The 22,585-nt window shown below is 36.5% G+C and overlaps 1 protein-coding gene across 1 annotated transcript in view; it reads left to right on the top strand.

Moving 5' to 3' along the window:
- Window positions 1-22,585, top strand: part of LOC126162095 (kinesin-like protein KIF19) — a 585,325-nt gene that overhangs the window by 539,629 nt on the left and 23,111 nt on the right. Inside the window, exons 15-16 of the mRNA XM_049918372.1 lie at window positions 5,109-5,243; window positions 6,184-6,258. Of these exons, the coding sequence (XP_049774329.1) occupies window positions 5,109-5,243; window positions 6,184-6,258 (210 nt within the window). The remainder of the gene's footprint in view (window positions 1-5,108; window positions 5,244-6,183; window positions 6,259-22,585) is intronic.

Genomic DNA, 22,585 nt, shown 5'->3' with positions numbered 1-22,585 from the left:
ACAGAAAATCATATTTTCAGTGCTACACATCAAAATATCATCTAAAGACAAACATATTTTTATTAATATAATACTTGCTCTGAAGTTACTAATGTTCAAGTTATTAACATGTTTGTGTTTTCATACTATATCTGGGGTCTCTTCATTCTACGTGTCTAGAGTGGTCAAGGCACTAGACTACCAAACTGCTGGTCTGTGTTTGGTTCTGGGTTGTGGCTTTTGTTCATTTTTTCAGTGTATCTGATAATATTGTGATAATCAGAATACTTTTCTCCCCTTTCTCCCTTTTTTTAAAGTAAAACATCAGTAGTTTTCTTAAAAGTAAAATGTAAGGAGGTGAGATTATTAATCAAATAAGTGTTTATAATATATTAACAGTTATTTTCATTCTGAAACATAGTACGAAATACATCTAGAATATATTGTGCATAATCCTAATTGATAGTCTATTTGTGAGTGTTCTCACAACCAATGGGGTCAAATGGATTTTACAAACAAACAAAACGTAAATATTTCTTGCACCACGCACAACACATGAATGAAATCTCATAGCATTGACATGTTTTCTGGTACATTGTTAGTGGAAAATGTGTCTAATTCACAATGCAAAAAGCAGATGTATCAGATATCAATTTGGATGCATACCAAGTGCATAAAAGTGTAACTTGAAAAATGGACATGGATGACTCTGCCTTGTAATTCTTTGCTCCGCTTTTATATTGCATGATTTTGAAGTCATGCAATGAAATTCTTTACCTGACAAAAAAAGTAAACATCACCCAACTGAGAAGAGAGATACATTTTAGTGACATCACTTTCACTGCGCTGATTGGTTGAGCATAATTTTCACTAAAGTCCTACTGTAGTATGTCATGTATTGTGATGAAAATAACTGTCAATGTAATATTTGATTATTAATTACACCTCCTTTGTTTTGCTTCAAAATAACAAGGAACGGTATTCCCATTATCAGAATATTATTAGATGCACTTAAAAAAAAAAAAAAAAAAAAAAAAAAAAGCCGCAAACAAGAATTGAACATGGACCACCAGTCAGGTAGTCTAATGGCTTGCCTTGACTGCATGACCACTGACCTCATTAAATGATGGGTACCCAAGCTACAGCATAAAAAGAAAATAGAATTAATAGCTCAAACATTATTAGATTTTGACCCGATATCACACTAATAAAAATATTTGTTTTTAGATGATTTTTTGACGTAAAACATTGAAAATACATTTTTCTGTCATCAACCTTGACCTCATTTTTTTAAAAAAAAACAGTGAGTGTCAAGCAAAAAGCCTAAACATGTGTCTCTTTATTTTCAATACAGAATGTGCTTGCAAAACTTAATTAAAATCAATGACCCACAACTCAAGACCTTCACCTCGTTAGTGAAACACTAAATATACAGCCACCTATTATGTGCCTATGTGATACACATACAATTACCTCTTACGTGCCTCCATGGTTAGTATTATGTGAATTAATTGTAGCTATACTCTATGCTTTTAGATTAGATTAGTTTAGATTCAGTTTTCATTACATAGACCCAGAAATAAATGACTCTTGTGGGTGCGGACATGTCAGAAAGTCTAGCATAAAAAACATATAACATATGAATATAATATTCACTTCCCTAATCATTTGTCAGGAGAGTGTCAAAACTGAATACCTAACCTTAACTGTTGTGACCAACTGCTGGCAAAACTGAAATCTAAAAGAGACATTTTTACATAAGCTAGTCTAAGAGTCCCTGTTAAGATATTCATCCATAGAGTATAAAGAGTTGTCTATCAAACAGTCTTTTAAACTTGGTTTGAACTGTGATTTATCTGAAACCAAAATTTTAATGGTTGCCGGCAATTTATTGAAAATGTGTGTACATGAATACTGGACCCCTGTTTGGACCAGGGTAAGCTCTTTTAGTGCTTTATGCAAATTATTCTTAATTATATTACTGATACTAGGTATTGAGCTATTGACTGGAAATAGAGGCATATTATTTGCAGCAAATTTCATTAAGAAATAAATGTATTGAGAAACAGTGGTTAGAATACCCAGTGCCTTGAACAGGTTTCTACATGATGTTCTTGAATTTGCACCACAAATGAGTCTTATTACATGATCTTACATTCTAAAAACTTTTGCTCAGTTTGATGAGTTACACTAGAATATGATCCCATATGACATAACACAATAAAAGTAATCAAAATATGCAAGTTTTTTTAAATATTTATATCTCCTACATCTGACATCATTCATGCCCTTCCCAACTGAATTTATTATTGAGTTGTAATCACAGCAATTTAACACTGCCAACGTCTTTGATCTGCATGTCTTCAAATGTTATACACATGATATAAATAAATAAATAAATCTCTTACAGGTGCTGAACTGCATGTAATGGGTCTTTTCAGAGTTAAATAACTGTGAATGAGCTTCAAACTATTTATTAATGTCAGTGAAAATTTGATTAACAGCCATCTCTAAATCTGTATATGACTTGCTACTTATTGCAATGTTTGTATCATCTGCAAACAAATCAAACCTAGCATCTAGCAATGTAACAGATAAGAGGTCATTAATGCACACAAGCAAAAGCAAATAATTCAAGATGGAACCTTGAGGAACACCACATGTAATTAATTCACAGTTGATGAAGACTGATTGTTTACTCCACAGGTATTTTTCAGTGATACCCTCCGTTTCGTGTTATTTGGGTAAGACTTGAACCATTTTGCAGAACACTCAGTGACACCATAATATTCTAATTTACTCAAGAAAATGCTGTGACTCACACATTCAGAGACTTCTGACAGGTCACAGAAAATGCCAATAGCCTCTAATTTCTTACCTAATGAAATAAGTACATTATTACTGTATGTATGAATAGCCTTCTATATAATGGAACCTTTAAGGAACCCAAAATATGACATGGACAATATATTATTAGCAGTCAGTTCCTTAAGAAGATGCTTCAACACAACCTTTTAAAATATTTTTGAAAAAACTGGCAAAAATAAAATTGATCAATAGTTTGATGGTATCCCTTTCTCCCCCTTCTATTTGTCAGTAGTTTGATGGTGTCTCTTTCTCCCCCCTTATTGTAAAGAGGCTTAACTTCAGCATATTTTAGCCAGTCTGGAAATATTCCACTGATAAGAAACTGATTACACAAATAACTTAAGATAGAACTCAACTCACATGAGCACTCTTTCCTTAACTTCATTGTTATATTATCATAACCACTAGAATACTTTGATTTTAATGATTTTATGATGGATGCTACTTCTTTGGGAGATGTGAGTGTCATTACCATTTAACATAACTTATTTGTAGAGACTGTTATCAGACATTCCATTGGACTGTTTATTGAACCTGATAATCTCAAGCAGTCAGTAACACAAAGAAAGTCTTTGTTTAAGAGGTTTGCAACATTACATGCACTTGTTACCAATATCTCATTTATTTTAGACCTATCTGTTCCTCTTCCTTTCTGGCCCCAACTGTCTCTGTCTTCACTACATCCTATATAGTTTTTTATTTTGTTACCTGATGTAATGATCTTTTTCTTGTAATAAAACTGTTTAAATTTCTGGGTTGCCTTCTTCAGTATTTTGCAGTATTCTTTGTAATGCATTAGATGCTAACTTCAGAGCTGCTCCTAGATAATACATACAGTCCCCTTTTTGTCCCACATGATACGTTTATTCCTTGTGTAACCCAAGGTTTATTTTTAGATTTCCATTTGATTTGAATTGCCTTTATGGCAAAACAATTTCCAAATGAAGAAGTAACTTTATTAATGAATGCTTTATATTTTCCATTTGAATTAGAAGTATTGTAAACATCTATCCATTTCACGTCTTAGAAGAATCTCCTAAAATTCTCTCAATTTTTGACTGATTTATTATAGTGTTGTACTCAGATTTAATAGTTTTTATATCCTGACAAGTTTCAACACTTAGTATAAGATGCTGCATGTCATGAACAGAGAGTCTATTTACTATTGTTTTTGTGATATGACTAGATCTGTCTTCAAAGAAATTATGAATGCCAGTCACAGCATTTACATACTCTGGTTACAAAGTTCACAATAGGAATTAAATTGAATGACATTGTTACTGTAAAGGACCTATTATGAAATTCTACTTCTCTTGCTCCAGCTTTTAAGTGCTGCTCTGAGCAAAATTTATTAATATCAATATTCTTGATATCTGACAAATGTGCCAACCCCTCCTTTTTCCATATTTTCTCTTCAGGTGTAAGAGGCTAACTCGAAACCTATAACATTTAACATGTCTATATCAGGTGTCAAATGATGTTCAGAGAGATAGATAATATCAACTGCTTTGCTCAACTCTAATTCTTCAACACAAATAAGCAGTTCATTAAGCTTACATCTCAATCATCAGATTTTCTGATGGAGTAAGCATAACTGATTTTGTGCACTGGATGAACCTAATTTTTCTGTCACTTTTTGAATATCTCCAGTTTAAGTAAGGGGGTTTTGCATGAATAGTTTACATTAAAATTTGCTTTCTGACTGCCTGTTTTATCAATGTAAATATAATTTTCAACCTGTCCCTGTAACATCTTTTGTTTCTGCCCTTTCTACCCTAAAAAACAGTTATTCTGTCTCTTGTAACCACTTGTACTTCACCAAATGCCATAGTGCCCCTCTTAAGGTTTTTCTATTAGCTCAGACAGTTTTCCCTTCCCTCTCCTGTTGAGAAGAAGGTCATACATAGTATAGTCCCACCTACCAATAGAGTCAACAAAAACCACACCATAATGAGGCCACATACCTGATCCGAGCAGTCATTCCACCTCTCAATTAGCTCTCCTGGCAGATAGAAGCCCAACACTAGTATGTCTTGTTGCTGAATCTCTCTATACCAGGTCACTCTCAGTTGAATTATTAGGATTCCCATCTATGCTGTTGCCTGCCCTACTCACTATTACCACAGAGACATCCTTTGTGAAGTGTTTGCAAAGTGGAGTTACATCTAAGTATTATGACAGATGTACATCAGCAATCATTTATCACATATTTACTTTTCCATTTTTACTGAAATGATATAAATTACCTGTGTGTGTTGCAGCTCTGCTGGGTCTGATGGGAGTCTTTCTTCTTTGCCACCCATCACAGCACCACCAGTAGGGGGACGCTTTGCAGGCTCCCCACCATCTGCTGTGCTCTTCCCACCAATAAACACAAATCCACCTCAGCCTCACAGGTGAACCAAACTCTCAAAATTCTACATCTTGCACTAATTACAAAAACTACTTTGATTAAAAGATAATTAAACATTTTACACATCGCCAAATTTCACAGCATACTCTATGCAGGCATGAAGGATTATCTTGGAAGTCTGCATTAGTTTTTCCTATGAGTATTGTTTAGCTAATAGTACATGAGACATGTTAGAGAGGTGAGAACTTAATAACTACTCTGAGTAAGTCTATAGTTCTAAAATACTTTGAGTTGTAGAATGACTGCGATTATGATAAAACAGGGTATGATATATATGATCAGCTAAAAAGTGAAAGTGCTTATGACCATAGCTGTTTTGTGCCCTTAAACCATAATCTTAATCTACGAAGTGAAAGCTGCAGCACACTACATTTCATTAATAAATATCTTAGTCTGGTACATTTTATTATATTTGTCTACAATGAATTTTTCAAATTATGTCACATTTCTTAAATTAAGTTAGGAGTTTCATTTATCACCTTAAAAGTTCTCAATTAAATTTCTATGTCAAATTCAGATAAAATTAAAAGCTTTTAGTGATTGCCTCCAGGATCATTATTAGAGAATAAATCAGACTGATAGTGATGTAGGTAGTCATTACAGGCTTGGCATTTTGTCCAAATTTGATGTGGCTGTTAAAGAAAGACTTTGTAGCCATTTATTGTTCTCTTATAATATTTATTACAATATTTCTTATAACCAAAACTCCATGGTAATAATCATGAACTCTTGTAGTGATGTGGCAAAACACTTTTACCGACATATCTACCACATATCATATTTATTCAGTGCAATAAATCTATGATAACATTTTGCATTTGTGCAAGGACTTTAGAAAGCAAAGTAGGTCCTTTGGGGCCAACATAATCACTTATATGACACTTCATATCTAAAATATGTGGTATGCTTTTCTATTAAAATAGGATGGCTCAAACACCTGGTCCAACAGAAATGGTGCCATCATCACGTCTGCCGCGTCCTCTACCTCGAAACGAAGTGTAAGTTTCTCCATTTCTTCCACTCTCTGTAGAGATACAAATAAATGGATATGTCATGGTTGTTTTTCATATACCACCTGATACCAACAGCATATTATTTTTAATTCTCTGAACATACTTTTTCTACTATATCAAACAATGGAAAATCAAGGATGGAATGTAACAATACCAGAGAAGGAAAGTTGCTACTCACCATATAGTGGAGACACAGAGTCACAATAGTCACAACAAAAAGATTCACCCAATTGTAGCTTTCAACCATAAAGGCCTTTGTCAGTAATAGGCACACATGCATACACACACTCACACAAACGCAACTTCACACACATCTGCAGTCTCCTGCTACTGATTTACCTTTTAAAAACTAAAGAAGAGATATAGTTCATGGCTATCTGTGTATGACCTGCTGCCACATAGCAAACATCATCCTATATTTGTATTTCATTAAATTACATACATTATAATGATGGTTAAAAACAGGCTAAAAGTAAGAAAATGTGAGAGTGGTATGGTAAGTTATGCCTCTATGTTCTGTTTATGTACAACATTTCAGTTTGGTTAGAAGTTCACAGAATACATCAGTTATAATTGTTGACCTGAGGTCCATGAAATCAATCAAAAGAATGTCCTTTTCATTCCAAAAAATGGTATCTATCATTTCTCTATTTGAGAAAGGAGATTGCTTAAACTTTTTTGGCTAGGTTGAACTTGGATGATGCTACTGCAATGTCTTGTTGTGTTTCTGCACTTGTGTATGATATCCCTATCTCGTCACATGTAACCATGTGGGAAAACAAACTGTCTACATCTTGTCTATACCATTCTAAAAACCGCCATGATTTATGCATTCTTTGCTCTTTTTTGCTGAGAGGTGAGCATTTTTGGAACCCACCTCTTACACATTTTTTGCTATCCAAGCTGTTCAGCGATAATCCTGTAAATTGAGATTCGAACAACATTTTGGATTCATTAGCCAGACCACTAAGAGTCAATTGCTGATCACTTCAAAGTTTTTGGTTCACTTGATCAACAATGTCATCAGTCCAAATCCTGGGTCTGCCACTCCACAGCTCATCATGAACATTTGTGCAGCCACTCTGAAATATTCAGCACAATTTTAGAACTTGTTTTATTTCAGGTCCATACATTATGCATAACTTGCAATGGATTTCTGCTGCTAAAGGTCCTTTTACCAGAAAAAATCTAATCACACCATGCACTTCACAACTGACAGGGTCTACAATGGCCTCAGCCACAGCGATCTGCTCTCTGTGACTGGTGAGTGACAACTGAATCAAACCAACACTGCAGTAGGTTTCTGAAGAGGCAGCAGAAAGCACTGTATGTGTGAAACTTTGTTTGGGCCTACCATCAGTTCAGTATTGGTCACCAACCCTCATAAAAATGATGTGTGATAACTTAAGTTATGGAGTACATATACTCATAATCGCTTTTTTTTTCTATGAATTTAGCTATTGGCCATAGCTAATTCTGTTGCAGTTTCCCATTCCAAAACATCATCATTATAACATGACACTTTCACAATATTTAAGAACTTTAATGTTTGTTGTCAGTATTTACTAAAATACCAATAATAAAGTACCAGTAGGTCCAACTGTCCAACTCTCTCTCATGGCTCGTCCTTCATCTTTGTTTCCCAGCATACTCAGTAAACATGGGTCCCTCTCATCTCGAGGTCTGATTTACTTGCCCCTTTAATCTGATCTTTCTCATCTTATGCCTCCTTCCTTCCTGAGAAAACAGCTAATAGTTCTAAAAGCTAGAAATAGGTTTCTCATTTTTAAATGTGTCTATTGATAGCCCTGGAATGTTGCCTTCTGAAGACAAGCACTGGTTAGCCATCCTGTCTGTTTGCAATTTTCTCATTAGTTATTTATAAATATGGTCTATGGAAAGGAAAACATGCTTTTGCATTTTATTGTCAGAAGCAGGCTGATGACTGAGGTAGCATGGGACACATAACAAACATGACAATTAGACATTGTGGATGCTGCAATTTGCCCATACAGCACCTGGCAGTATCTTTCACAGTAACTACCATCTATGTTTAGCTGACAGACTTTCTAACGCTATCATCTCTCAATATATTGAACATTATCAAAAAATCAAAATACCTTCCAAACCTCACTTTTACAATGAACTGGTTCAGATAAATTTTTTTCTTCTTCTTAAACAAATGAAAAACAGAGGTGACAGGCAGAAATTCATATTTCTGTGACATGTGTGTGTGCTTTCAAAAGGCCACTTGTGTGGGAGTGCTATGCCTTCTGCAGAGGGCACCTCAGACTTGTGTCTGTGTGTGTGTGTGTATGTGTGTGTGTGTGTGTGTGTGAGAGAGAGAGAGAGAGAGAGAGAGAGAGAGAGAGAGAGAGAGAGAGATCACTTTCAGAGCCTGCCATGGGCCCCAGTCTATTTAAGGTCTGCTGAGTTACACTCGGCCTCAATTCTCTACGTATATTGCTACAGCTCTCTGTGTACATAATTTGTTCCTGTTGATTATTGCTTAATAACTGTGTTCAAGTTATTAATGCTTCTGTGGAAGTTGTGTTCAGCCTACCTTATTACAACATAATTGGTGACAAGTGTGGCCAAGTTATCCACACAGATTTCTACTTTGGTTGGTCCCCTGTTTATTCTCATGATGGCTGGCAGTGTTATGGGGGACATTTTATCTTGTTTGGTCAAAAGCAAGAGTCATTTGCCACAGCACTGCACCACCAATTACAGGTGATGTACAATCAAACTAAGAAACTTCAATCACTGGCTGCTGTTTGGTCTAGTCGGTATACTCCCCAGTCTGTGTCACCTGCTGTTTTGCCATCCACGGCCCCACTTTTTATTTGCTTCCTTTTTCTACATAGGATGAGTCTATTGAGGAATGGGATGCATGCATGGAAGATAACACTTTCAAGCTTTTTGGATTATTGATGCTATTTTATGTCATGCCTTGTTCCTTTAATGGATATTGCCAAGAATGTATCAAGTCCTATGTCAACTTGCCCCTTTGCAGGATCCATATTCTTTAATGTTTAACCAAATGTGTGAACTTCTTTCAAAATACTACTGTAAGTTCACCCATGTTATTATACTCTGAGTTGAGCTCTATCTCTGTATAACACAACCACCCCAACCCCATCACACTTGGGCTGCTGAACTCCATGGGTTAAGTTGTCATTGTCATTTTCTGCCCAATGTACATAAAGAGCCATACACAGATCAGTTGGTGAGAGATGCTATCATTCATTTCTCTCTGGACCATGAGGTGTGAGAGCATGCCCTCCAGTGTGAAAATCCATCCCTCTCTGAGGTTTTAGCTATTGCACAATCATTTGAGGTGTTGTGAGCTTTGGGTTAGCAATTTTAGCCACGGAGTTAGGTGCCAGCACTCCAGCCCTCTCCTCCACACCAAGCTTCAGATAGGTTACAGGGTGAAAACATGGTCGCAGTGCCCTACACATGTTCACAGGGTCAAGGTGGCTGGCCTTGCTCCCAGCAGCAGCCGTACCAACAAAGTAACAAGGCCACCAAACAGCAAGGCACGCATTCCATTCTCTCATCCTGCCCTTATTGTTTCATCATCCATTAGTGCCCAGACTGCCCAAAATGCAAGGCTACCTATCATAATTGCAACAAAAAAGGTCACATTGCTTCTGTTTGTAATGCAAAAATTCAGTACAACAATTGTGACACAGATATGGACGTAAACATTTTATCAGCTATTTCTGTCGTGCCAAACAAACTTTTCATTGATGTTATTGTTTGTACAAATAGTTGAGGTTGTCTTTTGTAGTTGCCAGCACTCCTGCTATTTTTGTTTTTTTTAAGTTTTATGAAGTTTCCATACTTTTTTTGTGTACTCTGAAAGACTAGATTGAAGTGTAATTTAGAGTTTTTTCAACCTTCTATAATTTGTCTTGGGTTTGAAGTTTCTTGCAATGGTATCAAACCCCTTCATGAACATGTTTCTGCAATCGTGTCACTCCCATGCCCTATGTCACTCAAAGAACTTCATGTTTTTCTAGACAAAGTTGCCTATTACCATAGATTTTTTCCTGGGCCAGCAGCAATCATACAGCCATTAAATGTGCAAAGAGACTCATTTTTACTGGTCAATGGCTTGTGAAACTGCATTTTGTGTCCTTAAGACTGTGTTGCTGTTTGTGCCGTGCTTAGTGACATACCAACCAGGCCACCACTTGGTCTTTGCAATGAGCGCTTCACAGTATGAGTTGGAGATGGTACTGGCTCATAGATATCCCAAAGGCTCCAAGTGGTCTATCACTTAGGCCTCAAAAATGCTGACTCCTGCTTAAACTAGGTACTCTCAGATAGAAAAGGAAGCTTTGGCCATTGCATTTGCTGTGAAGAAATTCCACATTTTTCTCTACAGTACCAAATTCCACCTGGTCACTAGTCTCAAGCATTGCTTTGCTTATTCAGTCCTTCTGCATCCTTACCAGATAAAGTGGCACATTGCATTCAGTGTTGGGCTCTTTTCCTTTCACATTACAACTATGACAGTCATTTTTGCCCTATGAATCAACCTGCAAATTCTGATGCTTTGTCCTGCCTGCCAGCTGGTCAGAGCCCAGAATTTGATCAGGAGCAACTGCTTTGTTTCCACATTGATGTCGCCACACAACAAGTGGTTGATGGTTTTCCTGTAATTAGCACATGGATCATGAAAGCTGTAACTTTGGATCCCATTTTGCAGAAAATTATAACATTCATACAACATGATTGGCTGGATCCACCACCTTCTCATGTATCTGACCCCCTGTGTAATAATTACATCTTTTAGCATCAGTTCTCTGTTGTGGATGGTGTCCTGCTTTTAGACACACAACATTTGGCCCCTCGGGTAGTGATCCCCTCAGTGTTTTGCTCGGAGGTTCTCCATTTATTATATGCAGATCATTGTAGTGTATCATCCACAAGAGTGTTGGCCTGTCACACATGTTTTGGTATGGATTGGATGGTGACATTATCCACCTGGTTGCCCCCTATTTATAGTGTGTAAAGCTCCAAGCAGTTCCCTGGGCATTGCTGTCTCCTTGGCTTATGCCATCCCATGCATGGACTATATAGATGTGGATTTCACTGGCCTCTTTCTCAGTGCTTATTGGCTGTTGGTCACTGATGCATATTCTCATTTTCCCTATGTCATTCATTGTGTTTCCACATTTAAACCACCACTGTCTCAACCTTCTCCAAAATTTTTTCACTCATAGGCTTGTCCACAACATTAGTGTCCAATAACGGTCCACAAGTTTCATTGCAATAGTTTGCAGCATTTTGTGATTTCCATGGTATCTGCCACATCCTTACCCTACCATTCCATCCACAATCTAATAGTCAGCTGGAATACCTTGGGTAAATGTTCCAAACTCAGGTGAAAAAGTATATTGCCATCTCTCCATCTGATCTTGCCTTAGATCAGTTTCTCTTCTCATACTGTTTCACACCATTCAGCAAGAAGAGCCCAGAGGAGCTACTCCACAGGTGCCAGCCAAGGATACGGCTACACCTCCTGCATCCTCCACCTGGACACCAACCCATGCAGGTGCTGTATCTCTTCTGGCCAGGTGTGGCTGTCTGAGCACGCAGTTTCAGACTTCACCCTAAATGAATTTCTGCTGTCATCACCAGATGGCAGGGGCAACCTCTGTATGATGTGTACAAGAATGACAGGCTCTGCTTGAGATATCATCACCAACTTCACCTTCATGTTGATTGGCGGGTGCCTGCCATCACTTCTGATTCCATCCACATTGGGCATCACATCACCTGCTGCTGCTGGTTCTCCACTCCCGCATGGGCAAGGGCATCACCCTTGGTGGCTGAACCAGCAGTGCTCTGTTGCTTCTGACACCACTGTCAGGGATTCCATCATCCACTCATGAGCAACTGCTGATACGACTATCATCAGCACCTCAAGCATCATCACCAGAGCTGATGCCCAAGATCGACATGGAAACAGCCCCAGCATTGCCAGTATTGCTTCATGGTTTGACATGGGAAGGTGGGCGCAGAATTGTCCATACCCAAAGCACTTCAGACTCCAAACTCCCACTGCAGCATGCCAATTTAGCCAGAACCCAGCAAATGAGGAGGATAGTGTGGACTACTCAAAAAACTGTGCTGTTCCTAAGACAGGAGGAATGCAGTCATGCGTGTACATACTTTCCAAAGGCTTCATGTATGGCAGTGCTATGTCATCTGCAGAGGGCACCACAGGCTTGTGTGTGTGTGTGTGTGTGTGTGTGTGTGTGTGTGTGTGTGTGAGTGTGTGTGTGTGAGAGAGAGAGAGAGAGAGAAAGAGAGAGAGATCACCATTAGAGCCCACCATGGGCCCCAGTCTATTTAAGGCTAGCTGAGCTATGCTCAGCTTCAGTTCTCTATATTTATTGCTACAGCTCTTTGCATACATAATTGGTTTCTGCTGAATGTTACTTAAATACTGTGTTCAAGTTGTTAAGGCTTCCATGGAATAAAGTTGTGTTCAGTCTACTAGTTGTGTTGTACTTATACCTAACAACAACACATATCTGATACAAAAATTGAAAGTAATTATTTTAATTTATTTTGTTTGTTGAAGACCATTACATTTTATTTATATGGTTAGAACATCAGGTTTGAGGTATTTATATTCCTGAGTGATACAGAAGATTATTAGGTTCATTTAATACTGAATACCAATACAAATAATAAAATTTCCAGGTGTTTACATTTACTATTAGCGCATTTATTCCATATTTTCCAAAAGATTATGCTTCAAGTAAACAATTATAATTGCAAAACAACACATATATAATACAAAACCAACTTTCTCATGTCACTACCTGGAAACTTCTAACTTGCAACTTACCAAACAGGACAAAATTAATTTGTATGTCAAAGAAATTCTTTTAAATAACAAATTAATTTCTCATCAACAATTGTTTCTGAAGTTAAGCTGGGTTCCCACATACATCTAATGTGGCACCACAGCTTTTGGCTTCCTGTAGGGGTCTCAAAAGCTACTGTTTACACAGGCAACCACAAAATCTGTGTAGTTGGACAGTTTTCAATATGACACCAGTTGAAATCGCGTGGGTGGCTATGAATGCTATATTACAGGTTATGGAGTTAGAGCTGTGACAAGAATTAAATACAAGGAAAGCAAAACTCCAATGTTGAATCCAAAAATATATTTTGCACAGGGATAAATCAGGGGCCACAAAAACATTTATAAAAGAAATATCACTGAGAGATGAAAATGCTATCTGCAGTGACAAACTAACCAACAGCTGGCATCTGAATAACATTGTCAGACACATCACTCTTCGAAGATTTTAAAATCTTATTGTATTCATTGGTAAAGGCATTTTGAACAAATAATTTTTAGTTTAACAACTGCCACACCACACTTAGGAGATACTTCCTGCATATAACCCACAATTCATACAATGCCTGGTGTTGCAAATCATGAAGTATATACAACTTGCATTTTTTGTTACATATATTAAGTTTATTTATTTATTCATCCAAAAATATTTTAAGTTTGTGGGATACATCATTGGTTTGCAAATATTGCACCCCCCCCCCCCCCCCCCTGCCCCACAACACACACACATAAATTGCTATTATTGTGGTTCCAGGAGCTGCAAATTTGTACCTTCAAACCACTGTTTTCACTTTATTCAATAAGAAAACAAAAATAGACTGAAATTGAATGGAGCAGAGAAACAAATTATTCAACGATAACTGCAATGGAATGCTCATATTTTGAAATACTGTTACAAAGGAGCAGTGGTGGAAGAAAAATGGCACAACAAAGCACAACCAAGTTGAGCTTTTTGTGGCACAACAGAAGATGCATTTCTTAATTTGCGCCACTAGAAACTGGCAGTTCACATGTGCAACTGCTTTCAACTGCAGTGTGCCACTTGCAGTGGTAACATTTTTGTTGTGTGTATGTAAACCCAACCTTCGATTTGAAAGTCTATAACAAGCGATTGTAATCTCTATAAAATTTAGGTAGCCAAGTTTTAAAATAAATCCAAAAAATAATTAGTTTTTTGAAAAATAAATGAAAAACAATATTATTTATATTAGATTCAAGTTACAACATATATTCCATGTATAAATGTATAAAACTACTTTATGTATGTCACTGAAACTCTCTGAAATTCAAGATTGTAGTTTTGAACTATCTGTATCAAATAGTAAATATATGGAGTGTACTGAGTTGTTCAATATAATGTGCAAGTGGCCCATTCACAAGCTCCACTATGATAGGCACCCCGCCCAACTAGAATTTTGAATTTTTCAAGCACGAAATGTGAGCAGATTTCTGATCTGACAGTCCACTGTAGTCAAACATTTAACATAAAATACCTAATAATAATAATAAGTTTCTGAAAAAAAGTTCCCTGAAAGTAATGTATGTTTAGTACGAGTAAGTGCTGTGGCTACAATGATATTCAGTTAAACAAATTACATAAATGAACTGACAAATTATGCTGACATTTCATTTGATTAAAAAAGACCTGATTTGCATGTTATTAATCAGACACAATAATGAAAAAATAAATATCAAATGAAAAAATGTTTATCTCCTTTAAAAATGATATTATATTCCTTACATGTAGTTTCACAGCATATCTACATCAAGAAAAGTATATTTCAGGAGGTTAATGTTCCACAAAATTTACAACAATTTCATTCAAATTAGGATGCAGTGAAAAAATTTTTAGTATTGCATTAGATGCCAAAATTCCACATAATTTTTACATTTCAATAACAGTTTTTTAACTTCTTATTCACTTTTTTGTTGAACCCTATTCTATTTGAAAAATAAATAAATCAAATAATGATTCTTGTTACAACACTCTGGTGGTACAAAATGCTAGTCGGCATATATCATTGTGTTACAAATATTTTTCACAAACAGTCATTAACACAAGACATGTTTTGGTCACATAGTTTTTGATGTAGTCAGCAAACTTTTTTCAAAGCCATCAGAACCACAGCAAACACATAATAAACCTTCATCATATTCAACAATACAAAGATGTAAGATGTGACGCAACTGATCGTGATCCACCACAATTCAGAATGAAGTCTCCTAACACTGACATCATCATCTTCCACATTATCATCACAAAAAACTATTCAATAATACCTCAATACAGCTTGTATCAGATCAATAACTCATCATAATACTTCACCCTAATGCTTCATCATTGCATTACACATAGACACATTGCATCATCATACTCATCTAGTCAGCTTCACATTACAAAAATACTCTGAACACAGAGTGTCAACAATGAAAGAAAAAGCAAACAAGTACATTTCTTTTCATTTAAATGCTTCTGAAAAATATTGTCATCAGTAATCAGGTTTACTCACAGAATCACTCCTAGCTCTCACTTCTAATGATTTTCAAAACTTGTCCTGTCTGTATGGTCTGAAAAACAGCCTCATTTCTTAAATGACATGTGTAGTAGCATAATGTAGTTTGGACAATACTCAAGAGTTGTTAATATGCAAGAAATTTCATTTTAAAAGCCATTGTAGTTCTCCTATAATAATTATATTCAAATGCTAACTGTAAATCTAGAATGTGACAACAGCTACTATCAAGTCTGACCTATCTGACCTTTTATCCAAACAGACACAAATTCACATAAATATAGTACAGCAGTTCCCCAAATATGTCAAAAATCAAGTACAAAGATTTCCATACAACTAGACGGCACAAAAATCTCAAAATTCATTAAGAGACCCCACTTTTCCAAAATATTTTCTAATCATAAACTATAAAATTAAAAGTTCATTTTAAAAAAGTAGTATGTTTTTCAGATGTACCCAAGATTTATCAAAAAGGCACAGTACTGACTTAAATAGTTTGCATTTCATTTAATTTCATTATACCGCTCTAGTTTTCTAACACACTAAAACAGCACAAAACAGAGAAACAGAGAAAGTAGCATTTCCATCCAAAAACAGAGAACTGCATATTCCATTTCCGATTAGCAAAATAATTTAAAAATAGTGACAAACTTCACCCATAAAAGTTTCTTAAAACCAAATCATAATAGAAAGACCTAGTGCACAAGAATTATTTCATGAAAAAATATTTTATTCTCTATTACAAAATTTACCACAGAATCTTGAATGGGTCTTGAGCACAAACCTTGTACAGAGATTTCTTTCTTCTCTCACACCTCCAGGAAAATTTTCATTGTTTCTACCTTCCTTTTGATTGTTCAGCTAGTTTTTCAGCCACAATTATCAAATTATTTGGTAAGGATAGTCATCGTTTGTACCTTGCTTTTGATTGTTCAGCTAGTTTTTCAGCTACAATTATCAAATTATTTGTTAAGGAGAGTCACATTTCTCTCAGTTCACATTTGTTCATAAATGCAGGTATCTTCAATACTTTGTCACACCTTGTATGATTACTGCAGAGGGTGAGTGGTGTAGTGGTAATCTGGAAATTTGAAAGTGATTAAACATGCCAAGGAGGAGTGCTCACAGGTCAATCTCAGGATCTCTCTTCTGGGACCTCATAAAAATTTTACCATTTGGGATACTGATGAACAGGGGGCATGGTGTATGCTGATGATTTTCTAGCAGTGGTTTCTATAAACTGAATAACTGTTCTTGAGGAAAAAGCCTTTAGTGTAATGGAACAGATGAGGAAGTCATGTAAAGAAAACACACTGACAAATGTAGTGCACAAAACTACCTACGTGCAGCTTAAGAGTAATTCACACGTAACTTGAAATTCAGTGTTTAAATTAGTCAACACCTCCACAGCTAGAAAGGTGATCTTCAGATATATTGATGAGAAGTGTGGTTGCAGGAATATGTATTTGAAGTAGTAGATAAGGCCTCTTATGAAATGCCTGTGATAACAAGTACCAATACTTTCAAGCTATCACTGTCTACCATGAACAGAGTGACATCTAGTTTTAGAGTCAGCATGCAGGCACATTAACTCTGTGTTGAGCGGCATAGAATAATTTTGCATTGAGGACAGAGGAGTTTGCTTCGTGAGGCTATCTAGGGCACTCCGTACCATCCTAGTGGAGTCATACATATTTATCATAACATGCCAGACCTCATTATTAGATTAATGTAGATACATATTGACTAAGGAGGAGAAACCTGGACAATGCCCAGAGGATAAATGGTGTCTGGATCACCAGCCATCTCCAATTAAACAATCAAAGAGTAGGCACCTAGCCACAGGTAAGAGCCTATGGCTTCAGATATACTGCTACTGGAATACAAAGAAAAGTGTCACTGCAAATTTACTAGAGTACAATGGGTGCAAAATAAAGAATTGCATCTGGCATTGAGTCTGATAGAACATGGGATTTTGAAAGTGAAGCGTTCAGTGATTACATTATGCATGTGGACCTCGAACCTTGTAATTAAGTGTCTATACCCTTGCCAACACACACACACACACACACACACACACACACACACACACACACACACACACACACACACACACACCCTGACAAAAAATTTGTGCTGTTCCCACATCTGACACAGGTTAAATGCCGGGTGATTCATGAAGATATGAAAATATTTTAATATGTTATTTTACAAGTAAAACTAAAGAAGAAAGTTCATGTAAACATAGGTCCACAAAGGTTTAGTTATGGAATTATGGCTGATAAAAGATTTTGCCTGAAATTTAGCAACTTCTCTAATATGAAGCTATTACAAAACTGTATGAGGTGAAATTAAAGCACAATTTCCATTTATTTTGTTGTTAATCTAATAAAACATGTCCCAGACATGTATATGCAGTAGTTTTCCAGAATATCCAGAGAAGCAAAGACATTATTTCATAAAATTTTTAATTTATTAACTACTTGGCACAATTTGCTTTTTAAATTTCAGACAATTGCACAAAGTTTTCAACAGAAGTTCTATGGAATTTAATTTTGGAAAAATGATGGTAATAACAATAAAACTGAAACTGTATGAATGTATTAGATAATCTGCTTTCATTAATACAATAGCTCATGTGAATTCATATTAAACTGGAAAAAACAAAGTTCAGTGTTAAGGAAGTTGTACAGTGTACATACAATTTCATGATACATTAACAGTAAATGTTCAGATATGTCTCCACCGAGTGCAATGTGTTTTAGCTGAATGTGTATGAACAGATTTTGTTCTTCTTATTGAATTCATAATGTAAGCAAGTAGTGCCTCACGTGTATTGACTTTGTCCTCATAAACTATGTCTTTCATCCATCATCATACACAAAAATCCATTGGTATTAAATCACGCAAAGTGGGTGGCCACAGATGTGTAGCACCACAAACAATCCATTTTTGGGGAAATGTTCATTTAAATATGTAGTAACAGCGTTCATGAAATGTTGAGGTGCACCATCATGTTGAAAATACATTTGCAATTGCATAGCATGAGGAACAACTTTGAGCAAGTGGGGAATTTCTTCTTGAAGGAATAGCAAGTAACTCTTGACAGTTGGACGTCCTGAGAAAATGAATGGTCCAATAAAGTGTGTGTTGATTATACCACACAAAAACATTTATGCCAAATTGCTGCTTGGAAATTGTGTTGCACTGTTGCATGTGGGTTTGCTTCAGACCATATGTGCTCCTTGTTGTTGTTGTTGTTGTTGTTGTCTTCAGTCCTGAGACTGGTTTGATGCAGCTCTCCATGCTACTCTATCCTGTGCAAGCTTCTTCATCTCCCAGTACCTACTGCAACCTACATCCTTCTGAATCTGCTTAGTGTATTCATCTCTTGGTCTCCCTCTACAATTTTTACCCTCAACGCTGCCCTCCAATACTAAATTGGTGATCCCCTGATGCCTCAGAACATGTCCTACCAACCGATCCCTTCTTCTGGTCAAGTTGTGCCACAAACATCTCTTCTCCCCAATCCTATTCAATACTTCCTCATTAGTTATGTGATCTACCCATCTAATCTTCAGCATTATTCTGTAGCACCACATTTTGAAAGCTTCTATTCTCTTCTTGTCCAAACTATTTATCGTCCATGTTTCGCTTCCATACATGGCTACACTCCATACAAATACTTTCACTAACGACTTCGTAAATTTTTTATACCATCTCAAGTAAATCGTCTCATCAGTGAATAAAATGTATTTCTGTAACTACCTATTAGTATTTAACCAGCTACACTACTCCAAGTGAAGGGCAATATCTCCTGGATGTAACAGATGCACTTTTTGTTTATGGTAAGGATACAGATTATTGTACTTGTGAGTATGCCATACTTTAGATTGTGAAATGCCTAATCATTGAGAGATAGGTCATGTACTGGCACCTGAATTGTTGAACTGCATCCATAATATCCTCCTCATTGTCTTCACGTATCAAGCACTTATACTGATTATGAATGCTAGGTAGAGAACCTGTCTCTCATAATATTCAAAATACTCCGCTAATGGTTCATCCATTTGTAATCTTCCAAGTTGGATAATGTATGTGATATCCATTAACTGCAGCCATAGCATTACCATCACATTTGCCATAAATAAACAACATATCGACATATTCCTCTGTCGTAAATTTGAAAGGAATCCCTATTTCATAAATAATCTACAAATTACAACAGTTACTATGTGGCCTCACTAAATACACTGTTGTTATTATGTTCTTTCACTGAACGATACAGAAAACTAACTTGTTTAAAGAATAGGAAATGACTGAAACAACTCATTAATGGTTGCCACAATGACATAAATGTTTTTACATTCTTAATGGAAAGTAAACAAATTTACTTTGCTTCTCTGGATGCTTTGGAAAACTACTTCAGATACACATCTGGGACACATTTTATTAGATTCACCAGATCAATAACAACAAAACAAATGGAAATTGTGATTTACTTTAACCTCGTACAGTTTTGCAATGGCTTCATATTAGTGAAGTTGCTAAATTTCAGGCAAAATCTTTTATTACCCATAACTCCATAACTAAACATTTGCAGACCTATGTTTATATGAACTTTTTTCTTTGGTTTATTTGTAGAATAACATATTAAAATATCTCCATATCTTCATGAATCACTAGGTATGTGCTCAGAAAAATACTTACATTAGATTAGAACAATGAAAATAATCAATTTTTGACAATATAATGTAAATGGATAGATATAAAATGTACTCATCAAGCAACAGCAGTAGAACACACATATAAAAAACAGATATTACATGTGCAAGCTTTTGGAGCCAATGGCTCCTTCTTCCAGTGGAAGGGCTGAAGGGAAGGAAGAGGGGTGAAGGGAAAGGAACTGGAGAGGTTTAGGAAAAGGGGTGGAGTTCAGAAATGTCACTCAGAACCCCAGGTGAGGGGAGACTTACTGGATGGGCAGTAGCTTTTTATATCTTCAATATAAAACACACTTATAATTTTATCAAGTTGCATATTATTCTTCACTCCATACCTAAAATGACACTGTAAGGGAAGAAAGAGCCTGAGACAAACTTGCAGGACTCTATGGAAATGGAAAGTAAACTTGAGTGCAATAAACAATTATATCATCCTACATTACTGCAAAATGCACCAGCCCTGTTTTCCTTGAACTCAGGATGAACAAAAATATTATGTGTATTCGTTGTTTTCAGTGTTATGTTCTCACAATGCCAACTAATCCCAACAGTTACATTCACCCCATTTAGTTTCTTGTCATAACCAATGGTCTTTTTTAAATGCCCCTTGTGTCTAATAACAGTTTTAAATCTACAGCTTTAACTACCTTTAGTAGATATTTGACTGTTGTTCACAATGTGTAAAATAAGTGTGCATTAAAAATTTAGCTCCTTTTTGAATCTATGAAGGTTGGAACTTAAATAATGGCAACTATTTATTCACAACCGATACAAAAGAGTTACATGTTTGCACCTGTTATCGTCCTTCAAAGTAGTCACCAGCATTGTGTAGAACCTGTTGCCAGTGGTGTGGAAGGCATACTATACCGTTAGCAGAGCCTGTTATGATGATGGTGTGAATGGAGTGGTCTGAACAGTTCTGAAGAGAATGTCATGAATTGGTTCCTTCATCTTCAGAATCAAATCAAAGTCACAAGGACTTAAATCTGGGGAGTATGGTGGATGGTACAGTACTTCCCAGTCCCATCGACTGAAGAGAGCAGCCACAGCTTGTGCTGCATGCTCCCGTGCATTATCATGCAAGATGATGGGTGGGTTGTGCAGGAAGTGTTGCTGCTTCTTTCACTAGCTCTTGAACACCTTGATGAGACTGTCATGCTGTATGACCTCTGGCACATTCAATCTTGATCCAACTCCATTGTTCTTGTTTTGAAAACATAGTGACACCATTACTTTAGACCCCTCACTCACAAGTGATTGCATTTCCCTTGATTGTGTGCATGCTTGTGACATGGAATGGGCAAGTCATTTGCTTGGAGGTAATGTAGGTATGTCAACAATGTGTACTATCAGCGACAATAGTAGATTCCATTGCATAGTGTCTCCACAGCAGTGTTACCACTATTTAAGTTCCAACCTACATATAATGGAGCCCCTTAGTGACATGGCTGTTAAGGAGGGGAAGGAATCCAGTGTTTACTCTATGTACATACCGGGAGGAGTCATTCTACGTTTGGAATGGGTGCTTCCAGATGCCGCACAGGGTGCATCCAACTGCAGGTAGTGGCTCATGTTGGTACTAATGATGTGTGTCACTGAGGATCAGATGAGATTCTCTCTAGTTTCAGGCAGCTAGCTGAAGCAGTAGAGACTTCCAGCCTTGTTTCTGACATGAAGGTTCATTTCTTGACTTGAACCATAGAGTGGTGTCTTTCCAGCTTCTGCTAAATAGGGCAGGAGTCCCACTACATGCAGAAAGTGGCTCCACAAGTAGTGGGGACTGTATAGAGGGGATTGGACAAATTTATAGGTTAGAGGATTTTTGGGAAGTGCAGAAAGGGATTCAATTTCAAAGGGTGCAGGAGGAACACAGGAAGATGGTGGACGTAGGAACACTCAATATTGTAGTTGTAAACTGTCATAGCTGTGTTGGAAAAGAACCAGAGCTCCAAGCTTTAATAGAAAGTACTGAATCTCAAATGTTACAGGCACTGGCCAGAAATAAGTTCAGCCAAAATTTTTACAGAGGACGTAACTGTGCTCAGAAAGGACAGATTAAATACTGTTGGTGGTGGAGTGTTTATTGTTGCCAGAAGTAGTTTACCTTGGAGTGAAATTGAAGAAAATAGTTCCTGTGAGTTAGTATGGGTAGAGATTATATTTGTCAACTGAAATAAATTAAT

This window comes from Schistocerca cancellata, chromosome 2 (genome assembly GCF_023864275.1).
Source record: "Schistocerca cancellata isolate TAMUIC-IGC-003103 chromosome 2, iqSchCanc2.1, whole genome shotgun sequence".
NCBI classification, from domain to species: domain Eukaryota; kingdom Metazoa; phylum Arthropoda; class Insecta; order Orthoptera; family Acrididae; genus Schistocerca; species Schistocerca cancellata.
Note: the sequence above shows the minus strand (reverse complement) of the source record. Positions and strands in the feature narration are given on the sequence as shown.